This window comes from Scyliorhinus canicula, chromosome 1 (assembly GCF_902713615.1).
Source record: "Scyliorhinus canicula chromosome 1, sScyCan1.1, whole genome shotgun sequence".
Taxonomy (NCBI): Eukaryota; Metazoa; Chordata; class Chondrichthyes; order Carcharhiniformes; family Scyliorhinidae; genus Scyliorhinus; species Scyliorhinus canicula.
This window is the reverse complement of record NC_052146.1, coordinates 42,939,874-42,951,843: the sequence shown is the minus strand read 5'-3', so window position 1 is coordinate 42,951,843 and position 11,970 is coordinate 42,939,874. Positions and strand designations below refer to the sequence as shown.

Below are 11,970 nucleotides of genomic sequence, written 5' to 3'. Positions count from 1 at the left end.
AAATAAGAAAGGCAGTGAGATTAGGGAGCAATTCATTAGAATTGCAACACAGTTTAATTAAGGCCACACAGAAGCAGACAAAGCACTGGGATTCATTTCTACAGAGGACTAGAATTGAAAAGGAGAGAAACCATACTGGTGTTATGTGAGATCGCACTCTGAATACTGCTCACAGTTCTGGTCTCCAAATTACAAATGTGTATCGAGGTACTGGCAAAGATGCAAAAATGATTTGCAAAGAGGATCCAGTCAGGAAAGAATGAACAGGTGAGGACTCTTTTCTCCAGAATAGAAAATGTTGAGGGGTGACCTTATGGAGGTCCTTGAAATTGTGATGAAGCTTGAAAGAGTAGATAGAGAGAAGATTTTCCCACTTGTCGGGTTAATAAATATACAATAAATTCAACAGGAAAATAAGAGGGATAAAATGTGAACTCTCTCCCGCAAAGAGTAGTTGAGAAAAATAACATAGATGCATTAAGAAGAAGCCAGGTAAGTACAGAAGGGAGAAAGGATTAGAAGGATATGGAGTTAGATAAATAAGGGAGCTTGAGTGGACCATAAATGGCAGCATAGATCAGTTGGGTCGAATGGCCTATTTCTGTGCTATAGACTCTATGGGGGAGAAAACTATTTGTGTAGTGCAGCTTTAAGGGGCGCTGCACAGACTTTGCTGATTCCCTGGAGACCGAAGCACCACGTGTTGATACCTGCACAACTGATGAAGTGTTTGTCAGTGATAATCATGAAGAAACGGTGCAGGTTGTTCATGTAACAGCCCGTGGAGTTACTTACCTCTGGAGAATTGATGTAACTGCATAGTGAATTAATTTCTTCCCCCTGAGCTATATATAACATAATATTTATAATAATAAAGCAGTCTTATTCAGTGGAAATACATCTTATATATACCATAGATCATGTTGTTAAAATCAGTCACGGAGATTAGATGATCCCATCTATTCAGCCAGAAAAAGTAGCATAAACATAAGGACACTTTGTGGGGGAGCCTAGAACTTGGGGCACAGTTTAAAAATCCGGGAGTTCCCATTTAAAGGGGTCATATATCCAAGTTTGCGGCTACTAAAAAGTTAGGTGGCATAGTAGACAGTCTAGATGATAGCATAAAATTGCAAGGAGATATTGACAGACTTGATGAATAGGCAGAATTGTGGCAAATAGAATTCAATGTAGGCAAATGTGAGGTTATTCATTTTGGACCAAAGAAGGATAGAGCAGAGTACTTTCTAAATGGAAAGAGGTCAAGTACAGTGAATGTCCAAAAAGACTTGGGGTTCAGGCGCATACATTCTTAAACTTCCACAAATAAGTGCAGAAAATAATCAAAAAAAGCTAATGGAATGCTAGCCTTTATATCTAGAGGATTGGAGGATTAAGACACAGAAGTTATGCTGCAGCTAAACAAAACCCTGGTTAGACCCCACTTGGAGTACTGTAAGCAGTTCTGGGCCCCACACCTTAGAAAGGATATTTTGGCCTTGGAGGGAGTGCAAAGTAGGTTTACGAAAATGATACCTGAACAAAAGGGTTAAGTTACAAGGAGAGATTACACAAATTGACCTGTTTTGACTAGAATTTAGAAGATTAAGCGGTGATTTGATTGAAGTATTAACAGGGAAAGACAAGGTAGATAAAGATAAACTATTTTTACTGGTTGGATATTCTAAAACAAGGATGCATAGTCTAAATATTAGGACTAGACCGATCGGGAGAGATGTTAGGAAGTAGTTCTTAAGTCAAAGGGTGGTAGAGGTTTGGAACTCTCTCCTACAAACAGCAGTTGTTGATTTTAAATCTGAGATAGATAGATTTTTCGTAAGCAAAGATATTAAGGGATATGGGCCAAAGGCAGGTATATGGAGTTAGGCCACAGATCAGCCATAAACCCATTGAATGGCGGGACAGCTCAAGGGATTGAATGGCCTACTCCTGTTCCTATGATTCCTATGTTCCTGTACTCATTAGAGTTTAGAAGAATGAGAGGTGATCATATTGAGACATACAGGATTCTCAGGGGCTTGACAGGGTAGATGCTGAGAGGATGTTTCCCCTTGTGGGTGAGTTTAGGAGCAGAGGGCATATCTCAGAGTAAGGGGTCGCCCATTTAAGACAGAGATGAGGGGGAATTTCTTCTCTCAGAGAGTAGTGAATCTGCAGAATTCTTTACCGCAGAGGGCTGTAGAGGTTGGATCATTAATTATGTTCAAGGCAATGCTTCTCGGCCTTTTGGCTAAGATCAAGTGTAGTAGCCTTTTGGCTCAGATCTGGTACGTCTCTCTTGTGGAGACCATGAATTGGATTCAATTTGAATTGGTTTTTGCAGCAGGCAAGGAGCTGGATTAGGGGTTCGCCCCTGTCCACATTCTGAGCCCTAGCTTTGTAACTCAGAAAAAGTAATTAAAAAAAAGTATGTTCAAGGCTGAGAAAGATAAATATTTACTCAGTAAGGGAATAAAGGGTTATGGGGATAAGGCAGGAAAGTGGAGTTGAGGATTATATCAGATCAGCCATGGTGGTGCAGACTCGATGGGCTGAGTAGCCTATGTCTTTATGGTCTTAATAATAATGTTAATAATAATCTTTATTGTCACAAGTAGGCTTACATTGCAATGAAGTTACTGTGAAAAGCCCCTAGTCGCCACATTCCGGTGCCTGTTCGGGTACACAGAGGGAGAATTAGAATGTCCAAATGACCTAACAAATGTGTCTTTTGGGACTAGTGGGAGGAAACCGGAGCACCCGGAGGAAACCCACGCAGACACGGGGAGAATGTGCAGACTGCGCATAGACAGTGACCAAGCCAGGAATCGAACCAGGGACCCTGGCGCTGTGAGGCCACAGTGCTAACCACTGTGCTACCGTGCTAAGTGAAATAAGAATTGACACTGGAGCAAAATGCAACATGTTGAAATATTTTGCACTACCGCATAATCTCTAAAAATATCATACAAATCCACGGGCAAACTTTCTATTTCCTATACAGATAGTTCTTTTGGGTGGACCGACTTCTGGTGGTGGCCATGGTGTGAGTGGTCGCACATTTGCCAGCTTCCACTCGAGGCAGCTTTTTTTGTATCTTTTCCCCGCTTGTAGGTGGATGTTTTGCTGAAAAAAGGTGCAAGAATGACTGGAGAAAGTTAAACTTCACTGGTGGGGCTGCTGGATGGATCCATGAACCAGAAGTGGGTCGAGAAGAAGGGAGCAGTCGGAGCAAGAAAATCTTCGCACTCCACAGGTCAAGATGGCGGAGGGTAAAGGGCCTGCCCCACCCTGCACCAGCCCCCTCCAGTTCCTCGACTCCCTCAGCGCCATAGCCAGGGGTTCAATTACCACCTCAAAAAGTAGGGGGGACAAGGGACACCCCTGCCTCGTCCCTCGGTGAAACCGAAAATACTCCGACCTCCTCCTATTCGTGGCCACGCTTGCCATCGGGGCCTCATATAACAGCCTCACCCAACTGACAAACCCCTCCCCAAACCCGAACATTTCCAGCACCTCCCACAAGTACCCCCACCCGACCCTATCAAAGGCCTTCTCCGCATCTAGCGCCACCACTATCTCCGCCTCCCTTCTACCGCCGGCATCATTATAACATTCAAGAGCCTCCGTATGTTAGTGTTCAGCTGCCTTCCCCTCACAAACCCCATTTGATCATCGTGGACAACCTGCGGCACACAGTCCTCTATCCTCGTGGCTAAGATCTTTGCCAACAGCTTGGCGTCCACATTCAAAAGTGAGATCGGCCTGTACGACCCACACTGCAGGGGATCCTTGTCCCACTTAATAATCAGGGAGATCAGCGTCCGAGACATTGTCTGGGGCATAGCCCCCCCCCCCCCCCCCCTCCCCCCCCCCCCCCCCCCCCACCCTTGCCTCGTTAAAGGTCCTAACCAACAGGGTGCCCAGCAGGTCTGCATACATCTTATAAAATTCAACCGGGAACCCATCCAGCCCTGGCGCCTTCCCCGACTGCAAGTTCCCTATCCCTTTAACCAGCTCCTCCAGCTCACCTGGCGCCCCCAGCCCCTCCACCCGTCCCTCCTCCACCCTCGGAAATCTCAGCCGATCCAAAAAGCGCCCCATCCCCCCCCTCCTCCACCGGGGGTTCGGACCGATACATTTTTGCGTAGAAGTCCCTGAAGACCCCATTGATGTTTGCCTCCCTTCGCACCACATTTCCTCTACGATCCTTAACTCCACCAATCTCCCTAGCCGCATCCCGCTTACGGAGCTGGTGTGCCAGCATCCTGCTCGCCTTCTCCCCATACTCGTACACCGCACCCTGAGCCTTTCTCCATTGAGCCTCCACCTTTCTGGTGGTCAACAAGTCAAACTCAGCACGAAGGCTGCGCCGCTCCCTCAGCAATCCCTCCTCCGGGGCCTCCGCGTACCTCCTGTCCACCCTCACCATCTCCCCCACCAACCTCTCCCTCTCTCTCCGCTCCCTTCTCTCCCGGTACGCTGGAATGGAGATCAACTCCCCCCGAACCACCGCCTTCAGCGCCTCCCAGACCGTCCCCACTCGGACCTCCCCATTATCGTTGGCCTCCAGATACCTCTCGATACATCCTCGGACCCGCCCGCCCACCTCCTCGTCTGCCAGCAGCCCCACCTCCAAGCGCCAAAGCGGGCGCTGGTCCCTCTCCTCCCCCAGCTCGAGGTCCACCCAGTGCGGGGCGTGGTCAGAAATGGCTATCGCAGAATATTCAGCATCTTCCACCCTCGCAATCAGCGCCCTACTCAGAACGAAAAAATCAATCCGGGAGTAGGCCTTATGCACATGGGAGAAGTATGAAAATTCCCTGGCCCTCGGCCTCGCAAACCTCCAGGGGTCCACCTCTCCCATCTGGTCCATAAACCCCCTCAACACCTTAGCCGCCGCAGGCCTCCTACCGGTCCTGGACTTGGATCAATCCAGTGGCGGATCCAGCATCGTGTTGAAATCCCCCCCCATTATCAGACCTCCCACCTCCATATCTGGAATCCGGGCCAACATGCGCCGCATGAAACCTGCATCGTCCCAATTCGGAGCATATACATTGACCAGCACCACCTGCTCCCCTTGCAGCTTGCCGCTCACCATCACATAACTTCCGCCGCTGTCTGCCACCACATTCGACGCCTCGAACGACACCCTCTTCCCCACCAGGATCGCCACCCCCCGATTTTTTGCATCCAGCCCGAATGAAACACATGTCCTACCCATCCCTTTCACCATCGCAATATTTGCTGCCCAACCTTTCTTCATAAGACATGCCCTCCAGTTCAGGCAGCACCCTGGTAAATCTCCTCTGTACCCTCTCCAAAGCGTCTATATCATTCCTATAATGAGGTGACCAGAACCGGACACAATATTACAAGTGTGGTCTAACTAGTGTTTTGTAAAACTGCAGCAAAACCTTGCGGCTCTTAAACTCAATCCTCCTGTTAATGAAAGCCAACACACCATACGCCTCCTTGACAACCCTATCAACCTGGGTGGCAACTTTGAGGACTCTATGTATGTGGACCCCACGATCCCTCTGTTCCTCCACACTTCCAAGAATCCTGGGCGCAATTCTCCGCACTCACGACGGTGCGGAGAATAACGGGGGTCGTACATTTTTACGGCCACACTAGTCCGACGCCCTCCCGCTATTCTCCCCCCCCCCCCACGCCCGACTCCCGATACGAATCGCTGCCGCCGTTTTTTTACGGCCAGCAGCGATTCTCAGCTGGCCGATGGGCCGAGTTCCAAGCCCTTTACGGCTGTTTTTACGAACGGCAAACACACCTGGTCTGGCCGTTTGTAAAAACGGCCGTAAAGTGCCGATTTCGAAAACCATGGCACCGATTGGCACGGCCGTACCACGGCCGTGCCAAGGGTGCCATGGGCCCGCGATCGGTGGGCACCGATCGCGGGCAGCGGGTCCGATACCCGCACACTCTTTGTCCTTCCGCTTCCCCGCTGTATCACTTCGCGGGGCGGCTGAGGGGCATCCCGGCCCGCGCATGCGCGGGTTTCGCGCAAATGCGCGATGACGTCATCCGCGCATGCGCGGGTTGGAGTCTTCCAATCCGCGCATGCGCGGCTGACGTCATGTGACGCGTCAGCCGGCGCAAACTCTGGCAAGCGGGCTTAACGAAATTCGTTAAGCCCGCGATGCCGGAGTTCACGGCCGCGGCATACTAGCCCCGACCGGGGACCAGAATCGGTTCCCAGTCGGGGAGGGGGGGGACTGGCGTCAAACCCGCCCGGATTTGACGCCAGCCTTACGATTTCTCCCTGTCTGGGAGAATCGCGCCCCCTGCCTTTAACCCTGTATTCAGCATTCAAATTCAACCTTCCAAAATTAATCACTTCACATTTATCTAGGTTGAACTCCATCTGCCACTTCTCAGTCCTGCTCTGCATCCTGTCAATGTCCTGTTGTAACCTGCAACAACCCTGAACACTATCTACAATTCCCCTAACCTTCATGTCATCGGCAAACTTACTAACCCACCCTTCCACTTCCTCATCGAAGTCATTTATAAAGACCACAATGAGCAGAGGTTCCAGAACAGATCCTTGTGGGACACCACTGGCCACCGACTTCCAGGCGGAATACTTTCCATCCACTACCACTCGCTGTCTTCTTTCGGCCAGCCAATTCTGTATCCAGACAGCCAAATTTCCCTGTATTCCATTCCCCCTAACTTTCTAAATGAGCCTACCATGGAGAACCTTATCAAATGCCTTACTGAAATCCATATACTCCCCATCCACTGCCCGACCTTCATCAATGTGTCTCGTCACATCCTCAAAGAATTCAATGAGGCTTCTGAGGATGACCTGCCCCTCACAAAAGCCATGCTGACTATCTTTTTGTTACACTTTGAAAAGTTCATTTTTACGGGATGTGGATTTTGCTGGTTAGATCCGCATTTGTTGCCTATCCTTAATTGCCCTTGGAAGGTGGTGGTGGGCTGCCTTCTTGAACCACTGCAGTCCATGTGGTGTAGGTGCACCCACAGTGCTGTTAGGGAGAGATCTCCAGGAGTTTGACCCAGTGACAGTGAAGGAACAGTGTTATATTTCCAAGTCAGGATGGTGAGTGACTTGGAGAGCACCTCCAGTTGATGGTGTTCCCATGTGTCTGCTGCCCTTGCCCTTCTAGATGGTAGTGGTTGTGGGTTTGGAAGGTGCTGCCTCAGGAGCCTTGATGAGTTCCTGCAGTGAATCTTGTAGATTGTACACACTCCTGCTACTGTCTGTTGGCAGTGGAGTGAGTGAATGTTTCTGGGAGGGGTGCCAATCAAGCGAGCCGTTTTGTCCTGGATGGCGTTGAGCTGCATGGTGCCCAGCCAGGGCAAAGAAGATGCTGGCACACAACTATATATGGTGACCAAGAATTGATAAAACAACAATCACAGCCTCCATTGGCCAGCCTCCATCCCTGGGAGTGGCAGGTTGTCCATGGACCAGGGTCCATATTGACTACGTGGGCTCTTTCTTGGGCAGGATGTTTTTAGTTTTGGTGGATGTGCACTCCAAATGTATGTCGATACTGGAAATGGGGACCACAATCTCGGCTGCCACGGTGGTTGTCTTACGCCGACTGTTTGCCGTACATGGACTGCCAGAATCCATTGTATCTGACAATAGGAGTTATACCACTGATCAATAGGTATCTTTTATATAAAAATAAACTTTAATTTAAACACTGAATCATTCACATTAGCAACATTGTAATAGCTTTCCAATTAACAGTTAAAACAGTTCTTAACTAAAAGGGGGAAAAAAACTTTAACTCCCTATCTACACCTATATTTCAATTAGGCAACCCAATACAGTTCAAATGCCACTGGTAAATAAAGTTAACAATCGGGGTTACTTGCCTATAAATAAAGTTAACAATCAGGGATACTTGCGTATCTGTGCAGACCTTTCAGAGACCTTTCAGGAACAACCTGAAAATCCTTCTGTATTTAACCTGTTAAAATAAAATCCTACAGCTACCTGCAAAACAACAGCCAGATTAAGCCTTCTCCAGTCTCCTCCCACTAAGCTCTTCATGACCTGCTTATCTAGGACTAACCACAGTCCCTCATAAATTATCTGTGCCCCATGGAACCTCCTAAACCTCCTTGGGGCTGGTTTAGCACAGTGGGCTAAACAGCTGACTTGGAATGCAGAACAATGCCAGCAGCACGGGTTCAATTCCAGAACGGTCTCCCCGAACAGGCGCCGGAATTTGGCGACTAGGGACTTTTCACAGTAACTTCATTGAAGCCTACTTGTGACAATAAGCTATTATTATTATTAAACATAAACAATATCCCATTAGCCATTTCTCTGTAAACAAATAAATGGTCAAATTAATTGTTAGCTCACCTTTATGCCCACTTAATCACACTTTAGCAGACATACTGCCTGTATGTATTATCATGAGAATGTCGCTTTAAGAAATGGTTAACTGCTCATGTTACTGCAGTGATGTCAGAGTGTGGGTGGAGCTAAACTCTGGTTCTGCTTTTTACTTTCACTTTGAGAAAAGCTTGGGTGTGTCGGTCTTTTTGGTTTGGTTTTGCAGTGTGTTGTAGCTGAAGTCAGCCAAAGCAGCTGTATTGTTGAGCTCTCTGCCATGAAGGACTATCTCTTAATCATGGTGAATTCTGAATGATAAATGTTTTCAGTATTGAATGTAAACTCTGATGTGCTTCTGTTTAAAGGTTTGTTAAGTTTTTTGGGTGTAAAAGGACAGCATACAGATTACTTAGTGTTGTATTCTTTGGGGTTATCTTTGAATTAATGGTTGCTAAGATATTCGCTGTTTGTTTTAAAAAGGTTAACTTGAGTTCATAGAATAAACATTGTTTTTTTAAAAAATACTGTTCCATTTCTGCTGTACCACACCTGTAGAGTGGGCTGTGTGCTCCTCATACCACAATCTAGTAAAAGTTGTGGGTCAGATGAACTCCATGATACACTTTGGGGTTCTCTAAGCCCTGACCCATAACAGTACTTTAAAGCAGAGATTTTGATAACATTACTACACAAACATAAAATATGATCTATATAATTTCTTACATTCATCACACCTCCACATTTAAAAAAAAATGAATCAGTCTCATTCTCCTGTGTCTGCATGGATTTCACCCCTACAACCCAAAGATGTGCAGATTAGGTAGATTGGCCACATTAAATTGCCCTTTAATTGGAAAAAATAATTGGGTACTCTAAATTTATAAAAGAAAAAAAAATGAATCAGCAATGTGAAAGATGGCTTGATTTTCCAAAGTCTTTTCAACTTTAAACACTATTCATTACTAAACACTACTACAGTATTACACCATGTGATACATACCTCGTCTAATTTGTACATGCAAATTTAATCAGTATAGTCCAATTCAGTCTTTCTTTCCCAGCTTAAATGTTCCATTCTTTTCACATCTCAAAGTCGTGATAAATCATCTGCAATTACATTTTCTCTTCCTGCTACATGTATCACTGTCACATTAAATTGCTGTGGCAGTAAACTGTCTTGCATTTCGATCTTTAAACTTCACCCAACTTGTGGCCAAAATCCCAGCCGATGTATTTCATGGGTTCTTCATTTGTCACATTTAACTTACTGAATATTATAATATATACCTTACTTACACAATTGGGAGTACAGCTGTACAAACCTGTAATGTCATCGTGCACTTGACTTTGTGTATCATCTTAGCACACAGCACACCAAGGGCTACCTATTTGAAGGTAATGCTGATTTGCTTTAGAGCAAACAAACGTGTCATTTCCACAGCAACCGGCAAATGATAGGATTGGTGGAGACATGTGGAGACGTGTGGACTCGGGGTTTGCCACATGGTCCGCCAATATCATATATTTGCAGGCAAATAGTACACACCTTGCACAGGGATCTCCTCGGCCAATGTCCTTCAGCACATTTAATTCTCATTATTGTTGTCAGTGGGCTTGGGTTTGTTCAGAGATTTCTACAATAATTGATTCTTCAGAGTTGAAAGTACTATTTGCATACCTTGAAGTTACTTTCATACCTGAAAGTTCAAGTATAAATGCCCTTGGCAGCACAGTGGCGCAGTGGTTAGCATTGCTGCCTAACGCCGCTGAGGCTCAATCCTGGCTCTGGGTCACTGTCTGTATGGAAGTTGCATGTTCTCCCCGTGTTTGCGTGGGTTTCGCCTCCACAAACCAAAAATGTGCCGGGTAGGTGGACTGACCACGCTACATTGCCCCTTAATTGGAAAAAATGAATTGGGTACTTGAAATTTATACAAAAAAAGAGAAAAAAATAGTATAAATACCCTTTGTTTCCCAGATTCCAAAGAAAACTGGACTAATGCATAAGTTGCATCCTCTGTTACAAATACCAGGCAAGGCTGGAATGCCAGCTCAAAGTTCCCAAGAGTCCAACATTCGAGGATAGTCCTTTACAGGACTTTCTATGAAGTATTGTATTTTTAATTATGGATCACGTGACAAGCCCTTCCCCATATTGTTGTTTAAATGGCTGAAAACACACGTTGAATCATATTAAATAATCATGAATCACAAAATTGTTAAGATACGCAAGAAGCAGGTTAAAAGTAATGGCAATATATTTTATTGTTGAATTTCAAAACATAAATGAATTCCAACGTTTGCTTGTTACGAGCGACTGATCCAACTGTATGGATTGTCATTTTTATATATTTCATTCTCTGCATCTACTGTTGTCAACCACTGCCCAAGCCGTAACTTAAACTCGACAAAGAGATGCTTAGGCTTGACTTCCTCTGAAACTCCTGAATCAATGTCTCTTTTCCCTTTTCCTTTCTCTGAAAAATATCAAAAGACACAAAGTGTTCACCGTGTATTTAGAGAGCAGAGTGATACCAGCTCAATTCAGGGGTAATCCAGCAGAGAATCATGAGTAATCTGTTTTTCTGAAATCATGCAAATCCTTCTAGTTTCCCATATTATAGTTCATTATTGTACCCTAAAATGTATGGTTACAATGTCCAGTTCATGAGGGGAATAGGGGAAAAATGAAGAAGGTGGGGTGCAGTGGGATGTTGGTATCGGGGAAGGTTGGGGCTTGTGGTTTCTGTTCATGCTGATGCTTTGGCCTTCTGATATTTATATATATATATATATATATATATATATATATATAGAAAGCCTTGAATAAAAATATTTTAAAAAAAAAATACAATTTCCAGTTCATGGGAAACTTGGTCGGTTCGTGGAAACTGCTTCTTTGTTGTCTGTACAATTTAAACGCATTACAGTATAAAAGAATCTGAACTGTGAAACAGGTGACTATTGACTTGATTAGAAATTTTTAGGACATTAGTACTGAAACTGAGAAAGGTCACTGTCTAAGACCTTTCAACCATAATGCACCAAGGGGCTGAGAATTGTATAGAACCCCTTGGGCTGTATGACTCACATTTAATGTATACCATAAACATTACATGTTCAATCATATTGAAACACCTCCGAGTGCAACTTGATTTATGTAGACAACTTAAATAATAATAATATTTATTATTGTCACAAGTAGGCTTACATGAACACTGTAATGAGGTTACTCTGAAAATCCCCTAGCCTCCACACTCTGGCGCCTGTTTGGCGACACAGAGGGAGAATTCAGAATGTCCAATTCACCTAACAGCGCGTCTTTCGGGACTTGTGGGAGGAAACCAGAGCACCCGGAGGAAACCCACGCAGACACGGGGAGAGTGTGCAGACTACACACAGACAGTGGCCCAAGCAGGAATCGAACCCAGGACGCTGGAGCTGTGAAGCAACAGTGTTAACCACATATCATTGCATTTCTGTGATGACCATTTTGGAATGCTTGTAATACTCCTTTGACTGTATTGAAGCACCTCGGAGTCCAACATGATCTATTCATAGAATTTACAGTGCAGAAGGAGGCCATTCGGCCCATCAAGTCTGCACTGACTTTTGGAAAG

The 11,970-nt window shown here is 45.5% G+C and overlaps 1 protein-coding gene and 1 non-coding gene across 2 annotated transcripts in view; one reads left to right on the top strand and one right to left on the bottom strand.

Moving 5' to 3' along the window:
* The first annotated feature begins 2,231 nt into the window (after window positions 1-2,231).
* On the top strand, window positions 2,232-2,417 carry LOC119978952. Its single transcript, XR_005463604.1, has one exon. It is a non-coding gene; the product is annotated as a U2 spliceosomal RNA (small nuclear RNA).
* Window positions 2,418-10,590: 8,173 nt separating this feature from the next.
* Window positions 10,591-11,970, bottom strand: part of LOC119962041 (leucine-rich repeat-containing protein 43-like) — an 86,380-nt gene continuing 85,000 nt past the window's right edge. Inside the window, exon 12 of the mRNA XM_038789828.1 lies at window positions 10,591-10,827. Coding sequence (XP_038645756.1) covers window positions 10,658-10,827 — 170 coding nt within the window. The 3' untranslated portion in view covers window positions 10,591-10,657. The remainder of the gene's footprint in view (window positions 10,828-11,970) is intronic.